General features: G+C 53.2%; 1 protein-coding gene across 9 annotated transcripts in view; it reads left to right on the top strand.

Annotated features, from left to right (window-relative positions):
- Positions 1-27,526, top strand: part of HDAC4 (histone deacetylase 4) — a 296,118-nt gene that overhangs the window by 153,508 nt on the left and 115,084 nt on the right. For 8 of the 9 annotated variants that reach the window (XM_044945379.2, XM_044945378.2, XM_044945376.2 and 5 more), the window contains one exon: positions 27,000-27,244. In XM_044945379.2, the coding sequence (XP_044801314.1) occupies positions 27,000-27,244 (245 nt within the window). Of the gene's footprint in view, positions 1-4,059; positions 4,966-26,999; positions 27,245-27,526 lie in introns of those variants that run through there. The other variant, XM_044945385.2, reaches the window with a different exon arrangement.

The following is a 27,526-nucleotide window of genomic DNA, read 5'->3' as shown; positions in this document are numbered from 1 at the left end:
CCCTAGAACCCTGCTCTCTCTGGTTTGCCTTTTATCTGCGATTGTGTAGCTAACTTTTTTTTTTTTTAATGCGCACAGAGCTTTAGTGGGCTCTGGAGGAGTGTTCCATTTGCCATCTTTAACCACCCCCCAATGCCGTGCCCCTGGGTGCCCCGCCCCAGGCTGGCTGCTCGCACCCTCCTCCCGCACCCCCACGGCCGCCCCTCCAGGCACCTCTGCTCCGCCTGGCAGGGCCTGGCTCCCAGCTGCGTCCTGGCAGTACCCACGGTGCTGGGGGAGGGAGATAAAGGCCTCCCCGCTCTGGGGGGAGATTGGATTGTTTGGCTTATTTATGTTTATCACCGACTGCCCCGCCCCATTAAGTCTGTACTGTGGTTGTTGCCATAGACGCCGAGTTAGAAAGAGCCTGCTGGGGGTCCCAGAGCCTTGAGGACCGAGCGGCCCCGGTTCAGCGAGGCGGGCCCCGGAGGAGGCGGGCAGGCAGGGCCTTGCGTCCCAGGTGCCCCTGATGCGGAAGTGGCCCGTGACCGCTGGTGCCCAGTGCGGGGAGGTGGGCCACCGGCTGGCTGTCTGCTCCGGCCGCCGTGACCCTACGGTCTGCGCTGATACAGAAACTGTAGCATGAAACCTTAGTGTCCTCGTGCTGTATCTGAAAGGGGTGATTAGGCGGAAGGCACGACATTTTTCCGGCTCAGGACTTGGTTCTGTTTGGGCGTTGGACTCAGGCCTGATGCCGGAAGGGAGGGGGTGTGCGCACGTTATCGGAGTGTAGAGCACTTTTCGTCTTTTTGTCTCTCTTTTTTTTTTAAGCCAGCTTTTCTGTTCTCTTCTTGGGGCTGCAAGGTATGAGTGGGTTGTGTCCAGAGTCTGTGAACCCCTTACGAGTGTCTAAAGGAGTGTGTTCTGCCAGGGTTAGCTCTCGTCCACGTCTGTCGTGTGTTGGGAAAGCGCTCACACTTAGCCTGCTGTGACTTCTCAGCCTTGTCCCCTAGGAGGGCAGAGTGCCATCCTTTAAGGAGAAGCCGCACAGCTTCGCACACCATCCCGCAGCCGCGGACCCACACCCCGGGCCCCCGCGTCCCTGGCCCACGGGCTCCCGGGCGCTGCAGTGGGCCGGGGTCTGACCAGTGACCTTGGGCAGCCATGCGAGGTGGGAGTAGACGGGGAGCAGAGTCGGGAGCCCGAGGGGAGGGGTCGGGTGTGCCTTTCAGTGCCGCAGGTGCCCCCTGAGCGCCCCATGTGTCCAGCCCGGGAGGCCCACCGAGGGCTGCCCACAGCGTCCTGCTGGCCGGGTCTCCCCCTGAACCTGCCCCATGCCCCCCCAGGTGTTTCCAGTGGGACAGGGCGCGTGCAGAGCTGGTGTCGTGGGAGCCAGGGCACCTGTCTGTCTGATCAGGCTTTGTCTGTTTTGTCATCTGTCAAAGAACCAGCTTCTGCCTCTAGTGATACCTGTGTATATTTATTTTCTCCTCCCTTCATTCCTGTTCTTATTTCTGCTTTTGGTGGGGGCGTGGGCTGCGGGTATGTGGATATCCTTGCTCCAAACTCTCAGGTTGAACGTCTTCTAGCCCACTTACATTTTGGCCTTTCTTCTTCCTGAGGGAGGTCATGGGGCTCTCTGGAGACAGGTGCAGATGCTTTGGTAAATTCCCGTTTGTAGGATTCAAGTTCTAGTTGATCGTAGCTAATTTGTAGCCTCTGGAAACTTTGATGCTTCTTTTTTCTTTGGAAAAAATGACATTTACAAGTGTTTTTCATCTGGAGGCATAGAGTTTTTCAAGTCATCTTTTTGTTATTGATTTCTAATATTACGGGTAGAGATTACCAAGCCTCTGAATTTGAGAGTTGCTTTATGGTCAGTGCTTATGACTCTCCAGTATGTGCTTTAGAAAAGTTGTATTCTCTAGCTGTCAGAGGCAGGATTCCAAATGGGGTCATCAAAGCCTACTTGGTGACGGCAGATGATATAGAACACGAGCAGATGCAAGAAGGCCACCAGTGCTGTGGAGGGCAAGAAGCAAGGGCGGACGGGGGAGCTCGCGTGGGGAAGGGTCTCTGCAGTTTTAAAAAACGGGGTCCAGAAAGGCTCACGGTCAAGGCGGGCTTTGGTCACACTCGCTCACTCGCTCATCCCTCCTCCACAGTGATCGTGCTTCCCAGGTGTCCGTCAGCACCCTTGGCTCTTGGGACACATTTATTTATGAGTAAAGCCGAGATCCATGTTATTTGTGGAGCTTAAATTGCGGGCAGGGGTGGGGAGCTGGCATGGACGCAGTGGGTAGGCTGAAGCTGCCCCACATGTGGAAATAGGGGGCTCGCTGAGGGGCAGGCGGGCCGGGATTGATGCCGAGGAGTGCACGGTGGCCCCAAGGTCTCAGCTCTGCAGGTCGGGAAGGCGGAGCTGCCGAACAGAGATGGGAGCTCCAGGGGGCTGCCCGCAGGAGCCGGTGAGGGCTGGGGTGGGACACGGGCGTGCTGGGAGGGGGCTGGGCTGGGGCTGGGGCCCTGGAGTGGCTGCACGCAGCCCACGTGGATGTGACGTCTCCGCAGGGGGCCCCGCCCCTGCACGCCACCTGTGTCCTGGACGGTGTCCGTGGTGTCATCCTGCGGGCAGCGCTCTCCCAGCCAGGGGCTCCATGCCGCGGATCAGGCCGCCCACCGCCCTCATGAGGGCTTGGCATCCCTGCATTGGCACTGCTGCTGGCAGGGGTGGTGGTAACCACGGTAACGGGTACTCTGCCAGCCTGCCGGCCCTTCAGCCACGACCTGTGCTGGTCGCTGCAGAGGCTCGGTCACTTCCACCGCTGTCCCCGCACATGTGTTAAGTGTCGGTCACTCAGTCATGTCTGACTCTGCAACCCCATGGACTGTGGCCCGCCAGCCGCCTCTGTCCAGGGGATTCTCCAGGCAAGAATGCTGGGGTGGGTAGCCATTACCTTCTCCAGGAGATCGTCCCGACCCAGGAATCGAACCTGGGTCTCTGATGCAGGCAGATTCTTTACCGTCTGAGCCACCAGGGGCTTCAAGTGTGTGAATTTTTGACAGGCGTCCCAGCTGTTTCTTTCAGACACTGAAATCTGAGCCTGACCGCCTTCCCTCCCCACCCCCAACACACACTACATCCCCACACCCCTGGCCCTACTCCCCACCCTGCAGAGCCCCCAAAGGATGCTGCCTTCCTCGTTGGGCACCTTGGTGTTCAGGAGGCGCTTGCTGAAAGAGGCCAGCCCACCCCCCGAGAAGCTGGGGTTGCTCCCTGCTTCACCCCCTGCTGCCCTCCCTTCTCTCTCTGCTGCCAAGTGGAAGAAACACCTTCTATTTTTAAATATTTCAACTGTTACTATTAAGTAATATTGGCTCCTACTGCAACCCAGCTGTTAGGTGAAACCCATAACCAAACGTTAGGGGGTTGCTAAGAGGGAAATTCTGAAATGCTTTCTTCTCTGTGTTATGTAAACTTGACCTTACGTAACTGAAATGGCAAGGACGCTTGCAGAGGAGATCTGTGGCTTTCCTAGACCACCAAAACTATTTTTAATTTTCAGATAATGTGTTTTTTATCCATGGGGTTTAGGGTAAACCAAATGGCTTTCAGGGGGTAACCTAATTTATGGTAGAGTGAGCACAGCCCAGGCACAGAGTGTGGGCAGGTGAGGAGGGCCCGGGGCTGCAGGGGTGTGGCCAGATTGAACCCAGGTGTCAGCAGTGACTGACTGAGCAGCCGGGCAAGGTGCTGAGAACTCTCCAGCCTAGCTCGCGGGTCCCCGCTGGGGCCACAGCTGAGGGCCTTGGGGGCTACAGGGGCGCTCTTTTAGTAAATGTTGAGGATGAAACGCTGGGCTTTCTGCTGTTTCTGTCTCACTGTCCCTGCATTGTAATCGTGTGTGAGTTCTCGTCCACTTGCACCGCTTCCAAAGTCACGACGGCAGAGCCCCCGCTGGATTCCTCCGCCAGGCGCCTCCTCTGGGACTCACACGTGTCTTCATCGACTGCCTTTATATGTGAGAACTCAGAACACGTCCCCCCACCCGCCCCCCCTCCACTTTTTTTTTTTTGCACCGAGCAGGCCTGCTTCTATTTTTAGTTTCCCGGAAGCACATTTGTGCAGTTCTCGAAAGCCAAGTTCCCCCACTGCTCGCCAGGTTTTTATTTACAGCCTCTTGCTCAATTTGCGCTTGCAAATATTTCCCAAAGACAGTTTCTCTTCTTGGGGGATGCAGAACAAATTAGAAACAGGCAAAGGATTTTCTGAAGAGCTTTAAGGAGAAGTTCCGAGATAGAGAGTGGGGAGTGGGGTGGGGACCCGACGCCCGGCTTCATCTGGACTCACAGAGCCCCGAGTGCAGATGGTCTGCTCTGTTTATGCACTCCAGATTCCCGGAAAAGAACGCCACAGGTTTCAGGGAGGCCAGGAAGAGTGCAGCGCGACGGCGGATGTGTCCCTGCGCCAGAGTTACGCTGCCCTCCTTCTGAACCGCCCGGAGAGGCCGGGAGTCGGGGAGGGGGCGTTTGGGGACCCAGAGGGCTGAACCTGGAGACCCACGTGCCATCTAAGTCACTTTATTTTCTGTAGACTCAGGTTTGGAATGCTTTCTTCATTGTTGATACAGTGTGTTTATTACTCTGGAGACTGTTAAAGAAAGCCTGTCTCTTCCGAGCAGTCCCCAGAGGCTCAGATGGTGAAGAGTCCGCCTGCGCTTCAGTAGCTTCGGAGGGTCACCTAATCCGACCCTTGAAAGACGCGCACCAGATGAGAATCAGACTTGGGTGGCGGGTAGTACAGCGGCGCCTCCACGCCCGTGCAGTCCGGCTGAAGATGCGATTGTCCCGTTTATCGTCCGTTTGGAGCGCTGTGTGGAACGGCTCTTGTTCGCTCTGACGTTTTCCCATGTCCTACCCTCGTCACTCACGGATGGGATCGCAGAGTCGGACACGGCTCAGCGACTGAACAACAGCGATGTTGATGTGAGAAATCTGTTTCTTTTAAAATGACTCATTGTCTGCCATCTTTTATCAGTTTAAAAGCTGAGATATTTTGTCCCGTGCAGTTACCAAAAAAATGGATGTTAATAGATGAAACAAAATGTTGATCATTGTACAAAGCTGTATATGAGGGTATTCCCAGTAATCATCTCTGGTTTTGTTCCACGGGGAACGGGCTTTTTGTTTGGTTTGTAATGTTCCAGCCTGCCTGGTTCTTCAAAACCTCCTGTCATTTCCACAGTTTTGCTCCCATTAAGCACAGACAAACTTTGTCCGCATGGCATACTTTAGCAATTCTATGGATTTTCTGTTTCTTGAGTGAGTATTTCCTTTAGTTTCTTTTACTCTTTATTATCTTGTTCCTCTTTTTTTTCTTGAATGAGATATGGCTTAATTTTTTGGTTCCTTTTCGAACTTTCTGAGTCCAATGCTTGTTTCGATTCCTTTTTGAAAACATTGCCTAAGTGTGTAAGACTGTGAATTACTCTCTGAGCTCAGTGTAATCCATCCCTGAGATTTTCAGTATATGATGAGCTCATTAGATCTATTTTGTAAGTTTTCTTCACTTTCCTTTCAGATTTGGAGCATTAGAGCCAGGCGTTCAGCTGAATTGCTGCTTCTCTTCCAGTTTTACTCATCTCTTTTTCCGTGGCAGCATGCACAGGGCTTGGGGCCTGCACGTTGGGTCCTGTGTATTTACGTGGAAACTTTCTGTTTATGTGCCTTGCTCGTCTTAAACATTTTGTGGGAGTTCGCAAGTCATAAATTCTCTGATTGTACAGCCTTTCCAGAGGCTCGCCTGGCTGCAGCGTCCACTGTGTGACTCAGGGTCTCCGTGTCCACGTTTTGTGTCCCTGGTGTCAGGTGTACCAGAGCAAGTTCAGGTCTGTGGTCAGTTCTGTGTTCCTGCTCGTCTCTTCTGACTTTTCTGCACTGTCCATCTTGGCTTTCTTTAGAGGACACACACACAGCTCCAGGGCACCCTTTTCTCACGGTAAACTGTGCACCAACTGGCTTCCCTGGTTGCTCAGTGGCTAAAAAATATGCCTGCAATTCAGGAGAGCTGGGTTTGACCCCTGGGTCAGGGAGATCCCTGGAGAAGGGAATGGCAACCCACTCTATTATTCTTGCCTGGAAAACTCAACGTTCAGAGGAGCCTGATAGGCTATAGTCCATGGGGTCACAAAGGATGACTGATTTACACACACACACATGTGAAATGGGCCTCATCTTGTGACTTTCACACACACACACACACACACACACGTGAAATGGACCTTGTCTTGTTTAGGTTTTGTTTTGGGGCTGACCTTTGCAATACTGATGCTTCGACCTCAGATTTCTTTTGGTTGCTCTTTGCCCGTTCTGTTCTGGGTGCTTCCTAGGTGGACAGTAATTGTCATTTTGTTTTTTACCCAATCTGCTCATTTTTGTGTGAATAGATCCTATTTACGCTTGGTGACACAACAGATAACGTTTAGTTCTGAGCTTTTCGTCGAGTCTGTACGCTCTGTTTTCTGTGTTAAGTGCTTCTGTTTTGACTTCTTGTCTGTGGGCTCTCTGGCCTCCTCTTTGGTTTTAGAGTGAGTGGTTGTGTTGTCCTTCTGGTCACTTGGGAGGCTGTATCCTCTTTCCACATGTTACTGCGGGATTGTTTACAAGCCCATATATTTAGCTAAATGGCTGTTTCTTGACACAGCCACTTTAGGCAGTGTTCATGGATGCCTCATGAGAAATTAGATAATTAGCACATACGGATTCTTTGGCCTTTTTTTTTCTTGTTCACTTTCTGATTTTTCTAGTTACAGTGTTATTTTTTGTTCAGGCTATTCTGTTTATAATATATAAATGATATAGTTCAGTTCAGTTCAGTTGCTCAGTCATGTCCAACTCTTTTTGACCCCATGAATTGCAGCACGCCAGGCCTCCCTGTCCATCACCAACTCCCGGAGTTCACTCAAACTCACGTCCATTGAGTTGGTGATGCCATCCAGCCATCTCATCCTCTGTCATCCCCTTCTCCTGCCCCCAATCCCTCCCAGCATCAAAGTCTTTTCCAATGAGTCAACTCTTTGCATCAGGTGGCCAAAGTACTGGAGTTTCAGCTTCAGCATCAGTCCTTCCCAAGAACACCCAGGGCTGATCCCCTTCAGAATGGACTGGTTGGATCTCCTTGCTGTCCAAGGGGCTCTCAAGAGTCTTCTCCAACACCACAGTACTTACTGTCTACCATTTGCTGATTTATTAACCTTAAAGCAGTATTGGCCAATTCCTGAGAAAGCTGAGAAAATGAAAATACATTGTTCCTTCTCCAACACCTTGGTTTGTTTCATTACAACTCTGTACAATGTGAGGAACTTTAAGTTAACCCCAAGGTGTCTAGCAGTAGGGCCCAAAGATCCCGTCGGCTGGGTCCTCACCGAGGCAAGGAGGGCACCCTGCTCTTTGGGGCAATGCTGCCGGCCCCCGGGCTGGGCCAGTGGGGCCACCCAACATGCTCCCTCCTGCCTGGGGGCCAGTGACCCTGGCTCTGCCCGAGCCTTGCTGGTGGCCCGAGTCCTCAGGGTGGCCACGGGATTCTGTTTGTATGTGGAGAGTTTTCAGTGTACCCATCTTGGGGGTGATATGCTAGTGTGGGGGGAGGACAGCCTGAAGTGGACACTTGTTTAGACACATCTTCTGTCACTTCTCTTCAGCCAAACCAGGGATTGTGGCATTTAGGCATCGTTGAGGATCCAGGTCCCCAGACAGACCTTCTTTCGTGTGCCGGCTCTGCCTCTGCTGAGGACACACGTCAGGGTTAAAAACCAGAGGTTCCCTGGTGGCTCAGTGGTAGAGAACCCGCCTGCAAAGCAGCAGACGAGGGTTTGATCCCTGGGTGGGGAAGATCCCCTGGAGAGGGAAATGGCAATCCACTCCAGTGTTCTTGCTTGGAGAATCCCAGGGACAGAGGAGCCTGGCGGGCAAAGCCCATGGGGTCGCAAAAGTGAGACAGGACGTAGCAACTAAACCATCACCAAGCAGCCCGCTGGAGGTTCTGAAGGCCGAGTCATCAGTGGGAGGGGCTGCAAAAGCTGTGGGTGTCAGAGCGTCTCGTCCAGGAAGCCGGACACTGCCCTGTTCCGGCACCCACGACGCGCAGGTGTAAATACTCAGCAGATGCCCTGTCACCAGCTCTATTTGTTCCAAGGGCAGTGCGAGTACAATCTGATCACTTAGAGCCAATGTGTTCTGGAGGCTGTTTCTGTTTTCCTCTAAGAGAGTAAATGCATGTATTGTGCTGAGTTGCTTCAGTCGTGTCTGACTCTTTGCAACCCTTCACACCATAGCCCACCAGATTTCTCTGTCCATGGAATTCTCCAGGCAAGCATACTGCAATGGGTGGCCATTTCCTTCTGCAGGAGATCTTCCCGACCCAGGGATCGAACCCTAGTCTCCTACATGGCAGGCAAATTCCTTACCACTAAGCCACCAGGGAAAGCAGGGGAGGAGTTCTATCCTGACAATTATAGAGTCTGCACCATGGCGGCGAGTCTTGCCTTTCTACTTGTATTGTTACCCCTTAGCCAGCTCCTCTGCAGTGGTGTTGCCTGAAATCTTGTCTCAGTCAGCATTCACCTTTAAAAGCAATACTTGCTGTATTTTTTTTTTTTTTAAGAAATCCCCTTTTCAGGCTAAAGAAATTTTATTCAGTTTGCTAAAGACTTTTTATAATGAATAGTTGTTGGATTATATGCTTATTTTTATTATGATTAAGTCATTATTAATGCAGTGAATTACATTTATAGATGTTCTATAGAGATGTTGCATTCTCATTGTAAAATGCTGCATGTTTTGGTCAATTATCTTTTTTTTTAGACTGCTGGATTAAGCTTGCTAATAATTCATTTGGGAATTTTGTGGTTCTATTCATGGCCAGGATTGTAATTTTTCTTTTTTATAATGTCTTTGGTTTTTGTAACAAGGTTTTATACTAGCCTCACAGAGGATGAGCATATTTTTCTAGAAGTGTGTCTATTTCTGTAGGTTTTTTAATTGACTGGCTTCAAATTTGTCATTGTATTTTCCATTTCTGCTGTATCTGAATTTTGGTGACCTCTTACATTCCTAATGTTTAAGTCTGTGCTTTACTCTCATTTTCTAAGTCACTCTTATCAGAAGTTAGTCTATTTTATTGATCTTTTCAAAGAACCAACTTCTAATTGTGTTGCTGTATAATGTATAATGGTGATGGACATTTTCCATTTATCTGTGTGTTTACTCTCTCCTCCCATCTGTTTTCCTTGGATTTGTTCTAGAGTTTTTTCTAAAGATACATCTTTCTAGCTTATGAATTATATGCTTATTATTGGCAAGTATAATTATTTAAGTTTGTCAGTTTCCTCCAAGTAAGACCAGAAACTTTCAAGTTACTATAGGTAATTTTTTTCATTATCTTTCCGTTCTGCTTATTTTTAAGTGGTTGTTAGGATTTCCTGTTTGACTCAGAAGATATTTAGAAATGTAATTAAAAATTTCTTTTTAATTTTGTATCATAAAAAAATTTTAGACACATTCAGAAGCAGAAAGATAAGTAGCAGGGCTCCTCACATCCTATGAGCCAACTTGGCAGAGTCAGGTCCTGCCCAGCCGTGTTTGTCCAGTGCCCCACCTCACCTCTTAGCTCCAACCATGGACGTTGTGAACCAAATCCCACTCAGTGTATCATATCATCTGTAACTATTCCAGGGCCTGCATCTCTAAAAGACAGGGATCTTCTTGTTTTCAAAATATGTACAATGCCATTTTCATATTAATGCAGTACTTGGATGCAATCTCAAAAACGACAGGATGATCTCTGGGATGATCTCTGTTCATTTCCCAGGCAAACCATTCAATATCACAGTAATCTAAGTCTGTGCCCCAACCAGTAATGCTGAAGAAGCTGAAGTTGAATGGTTCTATGAAGACCTATAAGACCTTCTAGAACTAACACCCAGTAAAGATGTCCTTTTCATTATAGGAGACTGGAATGCAAAAGTAGGAAGTCAAGAAACACCTGGAGTAACAGGCAAATTTGGCCTTGGAGTACAAAATGAAGCAAGGCAAAGGCTAACAGAGTTTTGCCAAGAGAATGCACTGGTCATAACAAACACCCTCTTCCAACAACACAAGAGAAGACTCTACACATGGACATCACCAGATGGTCAACACCGATATCAGATTGATTATATTCTTTGCAGCCAAAGATGGCAAAGCTCTATACAGTCAGCAAAAACAAGACCAGGAGCTGACTGTGGCTCAGATCATGAACTCCATATTGGCAAATTCAGACTTAAATTGAAGAAAGTACGGAAAACCTCTAGACCATTCAGGTATGACCTAAACCAAATCCCTTATGATTATACAGTGGAAGTGACAAACAGATTCAGGGGATCAGATCTGATGGAGAGAGTGCCTGAGAACTATGGGCGGAGGCTCGTGACACTGTACAGGAGATAGGGATCAAAACCATCCCCAAGAAAAAGAAATGCAAAAAGGGAAAATGGCTGTCTGAGGAGGCCTTACAAATAGCTGAGAAAAGAAGAGAAGCGAAAAGCAAAGGAGCAAAGGAAAGATATATCCATCTGAATGCAGAGTTCCAAAGAATAGCAAGGAGAGATAAGACAGCCTTCCTCGGCAATCAATGCAAAGAAATAGAGGAAAATAATAGAATGGGAAAGAATAAAGATCTCTTCAAGAAAATTAGAGATACCAAGGAAACATTTCATGCAAAGATGGGCACAATAAAGGACAGAAATGGTATGAACCTAACAGAAGAAGAAGAAATTAAGAAGAGGTGGCAAGAATACACAGAAGAACTGAAGAAAAAAGATCTTCATGACCCAGATAATCACGATGGTGTGATCACTGACCTAGAGCCAGACATCCTGGAATGTGAAGTCAAGTGGGCCTTAGAAAGCATCACTACAAACAAAGCTAGTGGAGGTGATGGAATTCCAGTTGAGCTCTTTCAAATCCTAAAAGATTATACTGTGAAAGTACTGCACTCAATATGCCAGCAAATTTGGAAAACTCAGCAGTGGCCACAGGACTGGAAAAGGTCAGTGTTCATTCCAACTCCAAAGAAAGGCAATGCCAAAGAATGCTCAAACTACCACATAATTGCACTCATTTCACACGCTAGCAAAGTAATGCTCAAAATTCTCCAAGCCAGGCTTCAATAGCATGTGAACCATGAACTTCCAGATGTTCAAGCTGGATTTAGAAAAGGCAGAGGAACCAGAGATCAAATTGCCAACATCCGCTGGATCATGGAAAAAGCAAGAGAGTTCCAGAAAAACATCTATTTCTGCTTTATTGACTATGCCAAAGCCTTTAACTGTGTGGATCACAATAAACTGTGGAAAATTCTGAAAGAGATGGGAATACCAGACCACCTGACCTGCCTCTTGAGAAACCTATATGCAGATCAGGAAGCAACAGTTAGAACTGGAGATGGAACAACAGACTGATTCCAAATTAGGAAAAGGAGTACATCAAGGCTGTATATTGTCACCCTGCTTATTTAACCTATATGCAGAGCACATCATGCAAAACGCTGGGCTGGATGAAGCACAAGCTGGAATCAAGATTGCTAGGAAAAATATTAATAACCTTAGATATGCAGATAACACCACCCTTATGGCAGAAAGTGAAGAAGAACTAAAGAGCCTCTTGATGCAAGTAAAAGAGGAGAGAGAAAAAGTTGACTTAAAACTCAACATTCAGAAAAGCAAGATCATGGCATCTGGTCCCATCACTTCATGGCAAATAGATGGGGAAACAATGGAAACAGTGGCAGACTGTATTTTGGGGGGCTCCAAAATCACTGTAGATGGTGATTGCAGCCATGCAATTAAAAGACGCTTACTCCTTAGAAGGAAAGTTATGACCAACCTAGACAGCATATTAAAAAGCAGAGACGTTACTTTGCCAACAAAAGTTCGTCTAGTCAAGGCTATGGTTTTTCCAGTGGTCATGTATGGATGTGAGAGTTGGACTGTGAAGAAAGCTGAGCACCAAAGAATTGATGCTTTTGAACTGTGGTTTTGGAGAAGACTCTTGAGAGTCCCTTGGACTGCAAGGAGATCCAACCAGTCTATCCTAATGGAAATCAGTCCTGGGTGTTCATTGGAAGGTCTGATGCTGAAGTTGAAACTGCAATACTTTGGCTACCTGATGTAAAGAACTGACTCATTGGAAAAGACCCTGATGCTGGGAAAGATTGTAGGTGGGAGGAGAAGGGGACGACAGAGGCTGAGATGGTTGGCTGGCATCAGTGACTCAATGGACATGAGTTTGAGTAAATTCTGGGAGTTGGTGATGGACAAGGAAGCCTGGTATGCTGCAGTCCATGGGGTTGCAAAGAGTCAGACACAGCTGAGTGAATGAAGTGAACTGAACAATTCTTTAGCTTTATTCAGTGTTCACCTAGTGTTTATATGTTCCTGATACAAGTTTGTGTGTATGTGTTAATTTAAGTAAAATTGATCTACAAACCTGTGTTGGTTCCAGGTACAGAACACAGTAATTCCCTGGTTCTATACATTAAAAAATGTCCTCATGATAAGTCTAGTTACCACTTGTCACCATGGAAAGATACGGTAAGTCCCTTACATACAGACCTTCAGGTTGTGAACTTTCAAAGATGCAAATCTACTGTCCATCAGCATCAGGCGTGCGTGAGACAGCAGCTCGCCCCCCGTCTCCTGCTGCTGATGCCCCTTCGGCTCTACCATCTGCCCTCCTCTCCCTCCTCCCGTCAGTAAGCCTTCTTCCCTGTTCTGTCCAGGCCAGGCCCTGTGTGCCGGCTGCTGTGTTGGACTGCTGCGCTTTTCAAGGTGCTGAGCTGCGGAGTGGAAGGAGTCTTGTTTGTTTTTCCCTGTGTTATGTGTGAGACGTGTCATAAAGCTGTAACAGTGCAGTGCTACAGAGCTGACTGTTAGTCGGGCACCCAGGCTCCCGTGGCTCAACCTGGGAACACACTCTGGGAGCGGAACTTGCTCGTGTGTGGGGACTTCCTGCACTGCCGTCTCACTGACTGTGTCCCCTGCGGCCGCCGTTACAGCCCTGTGACTGACTGACTGAATCTGCGAGTCTGGATCTTGCACCTCCCTCACCTGCTGCACTCACCCCCCAGCCTCCTTCCCCTCTCGCGTCCACCAGTTTGTTCTTATCTTTGAGTCTGTTTCTGTTAGGTCTGTTCATTTTTGGTTTTAGAGTTCACATATGTGAAGTCATGTGGTTCTTGACTTTCTCTACCTGACTTACTTCACCTAGTATGATATCCTCTAGGTTCATCCACGTTTTCACAAATGACAAGATTTTCTTCTTTCCTATGGCTGAAGTTCCATTGCATTTGTATACCGCCTCCTCTTTATCCCCTGTCACGGCTTCACGGCTATCCTGGTTTGCCTGATAGCTCAGTTGGTAAAGAATCCGCCTGCAATGCAGGAGACCCCGGTTCAATTCCTGGGTCGGGAAGATCCCCTGGAGAAGGGATAGGCTACCCACTCCGGTATTCTTGGGCTTCCCTTGTGGCTCAGCTGGTAAAGAATCCACCTGTAATGCAGGAGACCTGGGTTCGATCCCTGGGTTGGGAAGATCCCCTGGAGAAGGGATAAGGCTACCCACTCCAGTATTCTGGCCTGGAGAATTCCATGGGATGTATAGTGTGTGAGATCACAAAGAGTCGGATACGACTCAGCGACCTTCACTTCACTTCTTTATCCCTTCACCCTGATGGTGTTTAAAGCACATGTCTCTTTATTTCATTGTTTGACACGAGGTCCATTTAATGTTCGTGCGTGGTAGCTGGTCTGTCCCTGGCTCATCTGAAAGGTCCCTCCTGCCTTTTTGTGAGCTTTGCAATCTGTCCCCGGCTCATCTGTAAGGTCCCTCCTGCCTTTTTGTGAGCTTTGCAGTCTGTCCCTGGCTCATCTGTAAGATCCCTCCTGCCTTTTTGTGAGCTTTGCAGTCTATCTCTGAACGTACTGGCTTGTCTGTCCTGCAGGGTCTCCCTGGGTTCTAGATTTCACTTGATTTCCTCCCTGAGTTGTCATTTAAAGCGGACCTCTCTTGCCTGAGTTTCCTGTCCGTCGGTGGTTAGACCTGGAGATTTGATCAGAGTCCATTGTGATTATTTCGGGCCGGAGTCTAGGTGCAGGCGTGTACGTCCATTGGGAGGACCAGCTCTATGTGTGTAGGTGGGGGCGCTTAGCAGCCTCCTGTCTTTTTCTTTCTCCTTAAAATCATTTCTTGACCTAGCCACACCCCCCGCCACTGCCCTGAGGACCCTCCTCTTGGTCTCCAGCAGGTCTGTGTGGCAGCCTGTGAACCTCTGTCTTCTACCTCCACCCCTATGGGGGGCAGGGGTCCCAGGGCCCTGGGACGCTCGCACCTCCCCACCGGCCCCCAGGGTTTCCTCTGTGACTTCATCCACAAGTCTGACGCTGCCGTCCGCCTCCTTGCTGTTTGTGTGGACTCATTTCTGTGTGTGTTGGGTTCTCCACTCACCGTTCCTCCCGCGTCTCAGACTCGCCGTAGGCTCTTCCTTCCCCGAGGGCTCATCGGCGTGCCTGCAGCCTTCTCAGTCTGATGTGGCCCCGTCTGTGTGTGCTCTGCATGCAGTCTTGACCGCCGCTTCCCAGCACATGGTTCTGGCTTGGCAGGCGCTCCTCTGCTCTCGGAGCTGGCTTGCTGTTCTCTGGCCGTTTCCATGCGCCCCTCGTCGGCAGCTTGCTCGTCCTCAGGGTCCGCTGGCCCTCTTCTCTCGAGTCTGCGGTTCCGCTTGGAAACTGTCTTGATTGCTGCCGTTTGCTGGGGTCCCTGCTTGGTTGTGCCTTCGTGTCTCCCACCAGTTCTGGAAATGCTCAGCCATCTGCCTTAGGTACTGCCTCTGACCTCCAACCTTCTCTGCGGGGAGAGGAGGGTGCCCACACTTTGGAACCCGCCACTGGGCCTGAAACACAGGCTGTACCCTCCCTGCTGGCGGTGGGGCTGCCACACTGCAGGTGCCCAGGGGCCCGGGCTGGGGGATGGGGCAGGTGGGGTGGGTGAGAAGGGAGTGGGAGGACCTCTATGGTCTGCTTTTGCAGAACTGTGAGATGACCTGGATTCTGCCCCATTGTCTGAGTTCTCTCCCCTGCGTGCTCCCGTCCTACAAAGGCCTTTTTCTTTCTTTGACAATAGGAGAGAAGGGGGTGGAGGGGTCCCTGACCTACACTCCTCAGCAGCTGCCGCGGGATCGGCACCCCGCCCAGAGATGAGGCTAGTGCTTGTTCTCTGTCTGCATCAAATACACACCCTCTCGTTCCTTGTGAAGCTGGCGTGTCTCCACACCCTGTTCCCATCCTTTAAGTTGAGAAGCTCTCTTGGCTCCATGTCTGGGGGACCCGGGGCCCCTCACTCACACTGCAGGCCCGCCCTCCGGGGCCTCCGCCCCTGGTGTGCTGGAACCTGAGCCTGGGTGCTGTGGACGCCTGTCCCCAGGCGCGCTCGTGACTCAGCCTTCTGTTGTCACGTGTGCGGATGCTGAGGGCCAGCTTGTGCCCTTCTGGGGGTCTCCTGCATCCTGACCACCAGGTCTTGCCTTGGGTCTTCACCACCCTCAGTAAAGTCACCTTCTGGGCCCACTTTAGAGGGAGGGCGTTCAGCAGCTCGGGAGACAGGATGGACTCAGCTCAGCCCACTGCACCCAGATACCCCTCCCGCCAGGTCAGCTCCCCTGGAGTCTTCTCCCCGCATTCACACCTCCCTGCCATGGGGTCGCCCGGCTCGAGGCTGTGTCTTGGCTCTCAATGGACGCTGGTCACATGCAGGGCCCCTGGGCGGCCGCTGGTCCTCATGGGGATTTGGACTCACATTAGCCCTGAACCCCACACTGGACCTTTGAGACCAGGTTCCTGTGCCGGGGGCCCAGCCTCTTCTCTCTCAGTAGCATCACCTGGACACACGTCCTGGTGCCTAGAAGTGGGGTCCTGGGCGTGCTTTCCACGAGGGGTCCCACCTCCCGCCTGCTGTTCCCTGACCGGGTCCTCGCTGGTGTCTGCAGACATGCGGGCACATCAGGGACCTCGAAGAGGAGGATCATGGCGGCTGCAGGAGAGGCCCTCACGGTGGTGGGTGAGGGGTGGCCAGGCCTCGGTGTGCTGATGGCCTTGGACTCTCCACCAGGGAGAAGCCGTTGAAAACTTGGTGCTTGGGGAGGAGGTGTGAGTGAGTGGAGGTGAAACCCAGCTTAGGGGAAGAGGCAGTGGAGTAAAACGTCACCTGGTGTTGATGGTGACTTGTTCTTTTTGGCGGCGAAAGTGAGCCATCAGGAGCGTGCTGTTTGCATCTCTGCTCGGCAGCCGGGTCTGCGTGGCGGTGCTGGTCAGCCTGTTTCCCAGGACCGGGTGGGTGGTGCAGACCCGGGCTGGCTGCACCCTTGGGGCTGTGTCTGGGCCATGAGCAGGGGCTCTTGGAGTGGACCCCTGTGAGTCCTTCAGGAAAAATAGAGGCTTTTCTTCGCTGGAAAGCCCAGGCCTATGGGGTACTGGAGCAAGCTGGCGATCCTGGGGGGACGCCCAGCCCGTGGTCAGGACAGAATCCACAGCTGGAGCCGTGGGCAGGGACTTAAGGGGTCCGCCGGCCCTGGTGGGGGGAGTGCTCTCAGAGCCCCAGAGCGTGCGTGATTGGGCTGCAGGGGGCCTCATCACCTGAGCGCTCCTGGAGCCCCAGGTACCCCGAGCACAGCAGCTGAGCAGGGCCCAGCCTCCACGGCTCCCAAGTCCCCAAGCCGCTCACACCACCCCACCTGAGAACCACAGTCCCACCCCAGGGTGACCTGTGCCACCCTGCCTGAGAACCACAGCCCCAGGGTGACCTGTGCTGCCCTGCCTGAGAGCCACAGCCCCAGGGTGACCTGTGCCGCCCCGCCTGAGAACCACTGCCCCAGGGTGACCTGTGCCGCCCCGCCTGAGAACCAGAGCCCCAGGGTGACCTGTGCCAACCCGCCTGAGAACCCTGCCCCAGGGTGACCTGTGCCCCCGCCTGAGAACCCTGCCCCAGGGTGACCTGTGCCCCCGCCTGAGAACCAGAGCCCCAGGGTGACCTGTGCTGCCCCGCCTGAGAACCAGAGCCCCAGGGTGACCTGTGCCAACCAAACTGAGAACCACTGCCCCAGGGTGACCTGTGCCCCGGCCTGAGAACACCCCCAGGTGGCCTGTGCCCCTCCTCCTGGCTCTTCCTGCTCTGTCGCCCGTGCGCATCCCGTCGCCCCTGGTTAGTGTCCAGTTCCGAGTTTGCCGTGACACTTGCTGTGTAGCCTTGGGCACGTCACTTAGACTCTCTGAGCTTGTTTCCCTGCTTGTCTGTGGGGATGATGCTGGCACCCACCCGTGTCCTGCAGGGTCCCTGTTGACACGTGAAGCTAGCCCAGGCCAGCAGCCTGCAGACTTGTGGTCCGCAGCGACTCAGGGCCGGCCTGGGGGCTTGCCGTGTCTGCCCCCGACACCCTCTCCTGCCTTCGGCTTGAGGCACTTGCCCTGTCCCGGCCTGTCTCTGCTTGCTTTTGAAGGGTAACCCACTGCCTTCTTGTCTGGAGGCAGAGCCTGGGCCGACCAGGGCCTGAAGGTGCATGCTGCTCTCTCGTGACATGCAGGTGTGTGCAAGGCACCCACGTGCAGAAAGCGGCTCAGAGGCGCCATGCGTCGCCTCTCTCCCCGCCCCAGGCCAGATGCAAAGAGCCTTCCCGTGTAACACGTGGATAAAGTGTGAGTCGCTCTGTCCTGTCTGACTCTGTGTGACCCCCTGGACTGTAGCCCACCAGGCTCCTCTGTCCATGAGATTCTTCAGGCAAGACTACTGGAATGGGGTGCCATGCCCTTCTCCAGGGGATCTTCCTGACCCAAGGATCAAACCTAGGTCTCTGGATATACGTGTATAAATACCACTGCTGCTGCTGCTGCTAAGGAGCTTCAGTCATGTCCGACTCTGTGCGACCCCATAGACGGCAGCCCACCATTCTCCCCCGTCCCTGGGATTCTCCAGACAAGAACACTGGAGTGGGGTGCCATTGCCGTCTCCAATGCATGAAAGTGGAAAGTAAAAGTGAAGTCGCTCAGTCGTGTCTGACTCTTAGCGACCCCATGGACTGCAGCCTACCAGGCTCCTCCGTCCACGGGATTTTCCGGGCAACAGTACTGGAGTGGGGTGCCACTGCCTTCTCCGATAAATACCACTATATATGTTTATTTCTTTACATTCTGATCTCGGCTGAAAACAAAACAATATAAAACATAATAGTATGCTCTTGCTCCATACTATTTGTTATTTATTTTTATTTTTCAAGCATAATCTATATTCTGAGTTGCTCACATAAGCTCATTTCTTTGGCATCGCCTGTGTACATACATCTGAATGAGGCAAAAAAGCAGGGAGAGCCATACCCGTCTACACGAGAAGCTGAGATGGGACCACTTGGCTTATTTACCTTCCCTACAGAATATTTTTAAATGTTTACGTTAAAAAGCACTTCTGACTTCTCTACCTCATTTCCCCTTTATACACACACACACAGTATTAAACAGAATAATTGTAATTCAGTTAAGAGCACCTTTGGGGAAAATGATACTGCATATAAATCAGTATTTTGAATGGAACTTGATTATGACTGTTCAGCCGTTTTGAATAATATTTCTAATAAGTTATGCACCCAAAGTTCCATGGTGAGCTGACAGATTGAACACATAGATCTAATTTCACTCACTCCTGAAATTCACAAAAGCTCCAGTAAGGATATACACATTACAAACTGTGGCAACCAAAACCCAGATTGTGGTCTCCGTGTTTCCCACTGAAGGAGCCCAGGTGTCCTTGGGGACCAGGAAGTGCAGGGGCATTTCGGGACAGATGTTGCAGCCACACTGAGGGCTGTCCCCAGGGCCGCTGGTGGGTTCTGGGTGACCTGGTGCCATCACGCAGGCTGCCCAAGGATGCGTGTGAGCATCAGGACAGGACTGCCGAGGCTCGGTTCACTGCGATCCCGAAGCCAGACTCGGTGCGGCCAGCTCAGTATTGTTGAAAATTGGCAAATAAAAGATCATCAAGCACTGGCCCTGCCTCTCTGCTAAAAGCTGTCTGTGGGGATAATGTGACAGTTGACTCGGGGCCCTTTCTCACCCGGCCAGCAGCTCAGGACTGGCAGATGGGGCTAGAAGGGCCGTGTTGACAGGCCCGACAGCATCATGGGGGAACCCCTTAGCTGCTGGCAACACAGGAGCCCGGCGGACACAGGACCGTCTTGGGGGGCGGCTCTGCTGGGAACTGGAGCTGTGTCCCCCGGGACTGCAGACCCATTTCTGCTCCCAGGGAATCCGTCATGTGGATCTGCACCTGAGATGCAGTCAGCACGGGACAGGTGACCAGAGTCTTCAGCCCGTCAGCTGGAGAGGGTGCGGGCAAGAGGGAGAAGAAGGGGGATCTTTAGGTCACAGAGAATGCACAGACTGTGTCAGCCAATTGCAGCGTACGGACCTTGCTGAATCTTGATTTGTTTTTGGCTGCACAGGATCCTCGTTGCACCGCGTTTTGCTTCTCACAGATTCTTGAGCTGTGGCTCGAGGGCTTAGTTACCCCATGGCATGTGGGATTGTCGTTCTCTTGACCAAGGATCAAACCCACATCCTCTGCATTGCAAAGCAGATTCTTAACCACTGGACCAGTAGGGAAGTCCCCGGTTGAATCTTGAGTTGAATAAAGTCTCAGAAATGTATATGAGACTCTAAAAAAAATGATAATGCTTTTTGGCTATTTGATAGCATCATGGAGTTGTTAATTTATTTGGGTAGGTTGACTGTTTTCTTAAGAGTTTATTTAGGGATGCCACAGTCCTTATGAGTAAAGCGCTCTGCTAGCGGGTCAGCTTCAGGATAATCTAGAAGGAAGGGCTGGCCACAGGGCGGCAGTTGTTGGGAGCTGGCTGAGGGATCCTTGGGAGGCAATTATACCATTTTAGTTGGCTTTGTGTTTTTTTTTTTTTTTTTTTCCCTAAAAAATTGTCTATCTATATCTGTATTCCAGAGAAAGGTCATCAGCTCACAAAGGTGGGGGAAACAGGGACTTCCCTGGTGGCCCAGTGGCTGAGACTGCGCTCCTAATGCAGGGGGCCCGGGTTCAATCCCTGGTCAGGGAAGTAGATCCCCTCTGTCCCAGTGAAGATCAAAGACCCCGCGTGCTGCTACTAAGACCCAGTGCAGCCAGACCTGTAAGGGGCATTCAAAACACAGGATGGGGAGCAGAAAAGGCCACAGCATCGACAACTGTCTGGAAGGTAGAAACTGAAGTCACAGGTCACACTGGATTTGGCAGTTTGGGCAGAAAGAGCCAGACTGCACGCCGCCCGTGGGTGCAGCCAAGGTCCCAGTGGGTGGGTGCCACGGCATCCTTGGAAAGCAGCCCCACATCCCGCCTCCCGGACAGGACTGGGGCAGGAGGGGGCCAGGCCGAATGGAGTGGAGGCTGGAGGGCAACAGGCACGGCACACACATCCCCCCCAACAGCCTCCTGCCCTGCGGCTCCGGGCGCCTCAGCCCCACCCAGCAAAGCTCAGCCTTGAGTCCCCTCTCCGCTCGCAGCTTAGGATCCTTGCCTCCACTCGTCCTCAGGGACACAGCCACAGAAAGTATGCAAAACTCAGTGAGAAAATACATTTAAGGGAATCTTGAATAGAGTTGAGTGTTGGACACAGAAAACAGGGGAGAAGCAGAAAGAAAATCAGTGATTGTTGCAGATTTACCACCAGGTGCTGGAAGTTCCCGAAGGGGAAAACAGAGGAAAGGGCGATGGTCTGCACGATGACCCGGGGAGATTCCCCACGGCTGGAGGCCTGAGCTGCCAAACTGGACAGGCAGCATGGAGCTCCGCAGGGGGTAAGGGAAGACTCTTGCTTCCAGAGCCTCCTGCTAAGACGTGGCGGCCAGGAGCTGGTCTGCCAGAGGGAGAGCAAAGGGCATGCGTCCAGAGTCAGAGCGGCTCCTCACTTCTCAGTAACAGTCTTGGGAACAAGGAGGTGGGGACATTGTCTTCACCGTCCTGGAGGAGGTGACTGCTCGCTGGAGTTCTGTGTGCAGGCAGAGGGACGATCCCTGGACTAGGACATGAGCACACATTCAGACAGGAAACCATGCGCCTCCTTCCCAAGACACAGGAGGAGGCTGAGTTCCTGCAGGGAGAGAACAGCCCAGAAGGAAGAGGAGTGGAATAAAGGGGCCTGAACGGAGACCCTGGGCATCCCTGGGAGGGCCGGGGCTGGCCTCGGGGAGGGGGCAGCTGTGTGGGAGGCGCTGTGGAGGAGCTCTGCAGCCCCCAGGGCATCTGGACCTCCCTGCCTCTTGCCCTCACTCACCTGAGGCCGTGCTTCTCCACGGGGCTCCTGGGCCCGGCACCTGGAGGTTGCACCTGGAAGACGCACCTGGAGGGCACACCTGGAAGATGCACCTGGAGGACGCACCTGGAGGATGGCCGGCTGGAGGGGGCATCTGGAAGATGGCCGGCTGGGCCGGCAGCAGGAGGCAGGGTGGTTCTGGTCCCAGTGTTGGTCCCACTGCGGGGGGTGGCCGTGGTTTTCCCGGAGTCACTCTTGGCCTCGCCCCAGAGGAGCTCTTCCTGTCAGCTGTCCTGGAAGCTGAAGCAGCCTGGCCCCAAGACTCTTGTCTTTCCCTGGGGGCTTTCGTCTCACCTCCCCCCGCCCACCCTCCACAGCTGCTGAGTGCAGAGGACGAGTGTTTAGGGGTGCGTCCTGGAGATTGTGACCACAACACACGGGGGTGTTGAGCAAAGAGTCAGCACGGGGCTGGGGGTCTGGGGAGCAAGGCGGGGGTGTGCCAGTGTCCCCCGGGATGTGTGACATGTTTTGTCATTAAAGTTGAAAACATTTTGAGATAGGTTGTGCTTTTTTAATAGACCCCCGTCTTTCTCCTGCTCCTCCTCCTCGCCCCCTGCAGGCGTCTCGGTCCTCCCCTCACACAGGCAGACCAACGTCAGTGTGAGAGGAACTCGTGCTGACATGGATGAAACATCTATTATTGTCCCCTAGATTTGAATGAGCTGTTCTTTACTTGAACAGAGCCTACACTCTGGCCCTGTTTGCTAAAGAATAGACCTTCTCTTTATTTGCTGTCTATATGATGACATGAAATAGTGTTATGAACAGAAGACCCAACCCATGTAATGGAAAATTACAGTGTCCTTTTCTTCCCCCCCTGATCATTTATTTTTTTTTAAAAATTAGAGACTAGCAGATTTTTTTCTATTTCTGATTGAGAACTTATAGGTCACGGCCCAGCCTTGCCATTTCTTATTGAAACTCTGAATATAGTCTTTGTGCTTTTACTAACGTCATGAATCTGATTGTATTAATATGTTTCTCAAGGCACAACCTATAAAAGCAATTTTCTACTCTGCCATAAAATATTCATGAGAATACAGGCTTTTTTGTTTTGATGCCGCATTCTTTTAAATAGAGAAAGTCTCATTGTTTTCTTCGGGGCACTTTGGGTCAAAAGCACCAGCAGCTTCTGTTGGGAACTCGTGGCATTTCGGCGAGTTTTTGATACAGAAATAGTCGCGGGCATGTCTGACGCACCCTCCAGCGGCGGAATGAATGGGGCTGTGGGTCTGATCCCACAGCTGGGGCTCCGGCCGCCTGGGGGGCCGGCCTGGCCTCCCGAGGCTGAGCTCAGGCGGGGAGAAGCGCCTGGCCTGGGCCCGCGGCCACCCCCGGGCTGGTGCGTGTGTCCCCCGAGGCGGCGGAACGGCCGGCGCTGGGCATGGCCTGTCGGGCGGAGGTGACGTCTGGCTTTGCACTCTTTGCGTGAGACTTTCTTTAGCAGAGGATGAAGTCTTATGTGAAACCTCAAAAAGGGAAATCCAGCAGGCCTCGCCTCCGTTTCTCGCAGTAAATGGTGAGGACAGCCCGTGACCGCCCCCCGCCCCCGGCCTGCTCCCCTCTGTTCTCTGCAGACCTGACGGTGTTGCCTGCGGGTCTCCTTGCCGTCCCCTCCCTGGGCCCACCGGCTCTGGTGTCTGGAATGACCTGGGGGAGGGGGGTGTTTCCTCCTGACGTTCCCTGCAGCTCCAGACTCAAAGGGAACCCGAGGGAAGGGGCAGTGGACACAGGGAACCGTGGTCCTCCGCACCCCATCCACGCCAGGGCGCCTGCCACATCCTCCCTTCCCGCCTTCAGCCCCCGCCTCGTCTCTCACACCCAGCACCCTGATGCCGGCCCCTCTGCATCTGAGGCCTGGCCTCCCTCTGCTGCTGGCACCCCCACCTGGGCCTGCAGGGCCCCCGAGGATCTGCGGATGCAGGTCCCATGCCCCAAGCCAGCAGTCCAGGTGCCTCCTGTGTCTCCGCCCCCACGCCCGCCTCTTAACACTGGCCATCTGGGTCCTGGCTCGCCGGCCCCTTCCCACTCAGAGCTGCAGCCCCTGTGTGGGCCCTTCCCCGGGGCGTCCCTCAAGCCCTCTGCCCTCTCCTGTCCCTTTGCACGGCAGACCCGCTGCAGGCTGGACTGGGAGCAACCCCCCAACACGCAGCACAGAGCAGCAGGCCCTGGCGTTTTTCTGTAGTGAGGGGATGCAGGCGTAGGAAACATTTGGCCCATCCTATTTTTGAAGTTAATAAAACGGATCCCTCAAAGTTATTTTATGTTCAGTTTTTTAAGATGTTAACTATTGGACGTTTCTGATCATCTTCCTGACCTCGCCTGTGAAAAATTAGAAACAGAGAGATGGTATGGTACAGTGAGGGCTTCCCTGGCGGCTCCAACAGTAAAGATCCGCCTGCCAATGCGATGCGAGTTTGATCCCTGGGTCGGCAAGATCCCCTGGAGGAGGGCCTGGCACCCCATTCCAGCGTTCCTGCCTGAAGAATCCCACGGATAGAGGAGCCTGGCACCCCGCTCCAGCGTTCCTGCCTGAAGAATCCCACGGACAGAGGAGCCTGGCAGGCCACAGTGCATGGGGCACAGAGCTGGATGCGACTGGGTGACTAACAGCAGCAATCGACGCAGTGAGCGGTGTCTTCTGTGCAGTGTCTCAGGCTTGACCTTGTTGCTGTATAACATCTCAGGTCACCTTCTCATGTCCCCTAAGGGGGCCAGCCCTGCCATCAAAGCAAGTGAGGTGATACTGCTTACAAAAGGCAGGCAATACGGTTATTTCGTTAATTCTCTGTGGTTTCTTGAGCTAAAATACCGCTCCCTGACCAGATAAGAAGAGTGTCAGAGACACTGCAAGCCAGTCCAGACATATGAACATGGACCCAGATGTGCCCAGTGAAACGGTTGCAGGCTTAATCTGTCAGTGATTCTGTGTGTGTGCGTGTGTGTGTGTGTGTGTGTGTGTGTGTCTGTAACCCAGGAAGACAAAGTCGGCTTTATCTTTACAAAGTAAAGGCCAGCTAACCTGAGGGGATCTGCCAAGTAACTCACCTGTTAATCCATGAAGGAACTAGGCGGGTTAACCGGTTAATGAAGAAAAACTTTTCATGTTCTTCCAGGGAAGCAGAAAGAAAAGCCAGAAAGCCTGCCGTCATACACATCATGATGTTTTCCAGGCAGCATTCAGCGTGGTCATTAGTGAAAGCAGGAAGATGCACAGCCCTTCCCCACCCCCGGGAGAAGGGAAAGCTGAATTTCCTTTAAGACGTCAAGTCACTTTCTCTTTCCTCTGAGTCCCTTTCCTAAGCCCTGCTCCGTGTCTGCCATAATGTTCTATTCCTTAAAATAGAGTCTGAAGCAAATGGAGGAAAATCTTGAGGTTTTATAAAACTGGTGTTGTTTACACAGGTTTTCCATCCTGCTATGTTTCATAATAAAAATGATCCAAGAAAGAAAATAAAGGGAGTCAGCAAGACCCCATCTCTACCAGCTGCGTGTGGTGGGGGCGGGATGGGGCACTGATGTCGTCTGGGCCTGCTCATGGCAACAGTTACTTGTGTCCGCTTTTGTTAAATATCAAGTAAAAAACCCTTCACACATCAAGCCTGACACCCAACTAGAAAAAAACAAATACATTTAAAACAGGGTTTGCACCTCACTGATTTTGGGAAAAATCAAAGAGCTGGTTAGGCTTGTTAGGACTTCAGAGAGGGGAGAATTAGATATTTTCTGGAAAATGATTGAATATTGAGGATTTTCCTCCATTCCCTGGGGCCAGGGCTCAGGCCTTCCTTGCATGCAACCTACCCCGGGCTCTGGGGGCCTCGGGTGGAATCCAGGCTTAGTTCTGGCCGGGGGGGGAGGGAGGTGGTGACTGCATGAGCCAGGCCCCCGCTGTCCCAGCCAGCGCCCCACACCCTGCCCAGGTGAGCGAGCCTGCAGGTGCGAGGCCGCGCGTCGGTCCAGAACACCAGGGCCCCGGGCGTGGGCTTGGGGGTTAGGACCCAGGACTGAGCTGGAGCCAGGCCTTCCCACCTCACTTCGCTCATCAGCAGGACGGCCGGCAGGGGCCTGCCTGCGTGGTGACTGCTGAAATGGGCTATCCCGAGGGGTGGTTCCACTCCTGGGTCATTTTCCTAGAATCCACCAGAACCTAGGTGGAGCCGGCCTGTGGTGTCTCTGACGGTCCGCTTACCTCATCAAAAAGCAGTATTTTAGCTTAAGAAAATAAGCACAGAGAATTAACGAAATGGCCATACTGCCTGCCTTTTGTAAGCCCCTCATTTGCCCCAGTGGCAGGGGCGGTCAGGGCTGGAGGGCACTTCCAGAGGCACGGGGTTACATCCAGTCTCACCCGGGAAGACCCTGGGACCAGGTCCAGGCCATCAGAAGGCCTGACTGCAGAGGGCCTGGGCAGAGGTGCTGAAGCAAGGCCCCCTCGTGGGTGGCGATGACTCTGGAGGGGAGACTGGCCCGGGGGCCCTGTCTGCTGAGCAGGGTCTCCCCCAGACCTCTGAGCCCCTGGAGGAGAGGCCCAGCCTCCGGCCCTCTGGCCTGTGACTGAGCAGGTTGTGAGCGGACTTTCTGGTCGAGGCGGGGCCCCAGGGCCTCTGCTGGACTGTCTCCACTTTTGGGGTTCAGGGGGTGTCTCTGACAGAGCCCAGGATGCTCACCTAAAGGGAGGCGGCCCCGGAGCCTCTCTGGGAAGTCGGAGGCCCACAGCCAGTGGCCCGGCTTTTCTGATATAATCCCGCCCTGAGAGGAGCGCCCCCGTGGGGGTATTTTGTGAGACCCGTAATTGGAGACCTGGTTTCTGCCTCCTCTTCGCTTTTAATTTGGCGTTGATCTACAAGCGTTTAGATCGATTCCGCTTCCGTTTCTAATCAGAGCCAACTCGTGGCTGTTCGTGGGCCACGCTGCCGTGCGATGAAGGCAGTTTGTTTCTTAGCAAAGCGCAGAAGTGGTCCTCCTGCAGCATGAGCCGAGCAGGCGATCCGGGGGGCCTTGCACTGGCTGTCTCCCAGAGGGCGCGCCCGTCACCACGGAAACGCGCTGCCCGCCCTGCGTGCCTGTCTGGACCACTTCGAGGGCACACGCTGTTCCGTGGGCCCTGCGCACAACTCTTCTGTGGCTCCTTGCAAATGAGAAAAGCACACCGCTGCCCCTCTGCCTTCGGGTGGCCAGGGCTCATCAGAGCCTTTTTCCTGCTTGCTCTCTGTGTCAACTTTCAAACACAGCGTCAAAAAAGGCCACCGGGCCTGCACCCAGGTCCCCTGAGTGAGCAGGGCCCCTTGGTGCAGGGTGGGGCAGAGGCAGGAGAGCCCGTTTGAGTGTGTGTCCCGGTCCAACCTCCCGCTGGCTTCTGCCTGAGGGGTGGGCCTCTCGGAGGAAGAGGGCAGAAGGCCCCTGAGTCCTGCCTTTTGAGCCTGTTGAGCTGGAAGGGGGAGGAGGCATCTCACTGCGTGGGCGTCCCTGTGGTGGTAGCGTGGGCTCCCGGGGAGGGTGGGTGGGGCCGGGCCAGGACAGCGGGCCACCCGGTCACCGGCGCCTCTGTGCTGTGCTCTCTCCACAGTGGACGTGGCCTCGGCCCTGCCTCTGCCGGTGGCCCCCCCGGGGGTGCCCATGGACCTGCGCCTGGACCACCAGTTCCCGCTGCCCGTGGCAGAGCCAGGCCTCCGCGAGCAGCAGCTGCAGCAGGAGCTCCTGGCGCTCAAGCAGAAGCAGCAGCTGCAGAGACAGATCCTCATCGCCGAGTTCCAGAGGCAGCACGAGCAGCTGTCGCGGCAGCACGAGGCCCAGCTGCACGAGCACATCAAGGTCAGTCCCCGGCCTTGGGCCCAGGGCCAGCCCGCCACGCGCACCCAGATCCCGCCGCCAGGGCCGGCCCGCCACGCGCACCCAGATCCCGCCGCCAGGGCCGGCCCGCCAGGCGCACCCAGATCCCGCCGCCAGGGCCGGCCCGCCACGCGCACCCAGATCCCACCGCCCAGGACCTGCCCAATGGCCCCCGTGCCGGCCCGCTCTGTGCCCCCCACAACCCCGCTGCCCAGGACCTGCCTGATGGCCCCCCGGGCCGGCCTGCTCTGTGCGCCCCAAGAT

The sequence above is a fragment of the Bubalus bubalis genome, chromosome 6 (assembly GCF_019923935.1).
Source record: "Bubalus bubalis isolate 160015118507 breed Murrah chromosome 6, NDDB_SH_1, whole genome shotgun sequence".
Taxonomy (NCBI): domain Eukaryota; kingdom Metazoa; phylum Chordata; class Mammalia; order Artiodactyla; family Bovidae; genus Bubalus; species Bubalus bubalis.
Note: the sequence above shows the minus strand (reverse complement) of the source record. Positions and strands in the feature narration are given on the sequence as shown.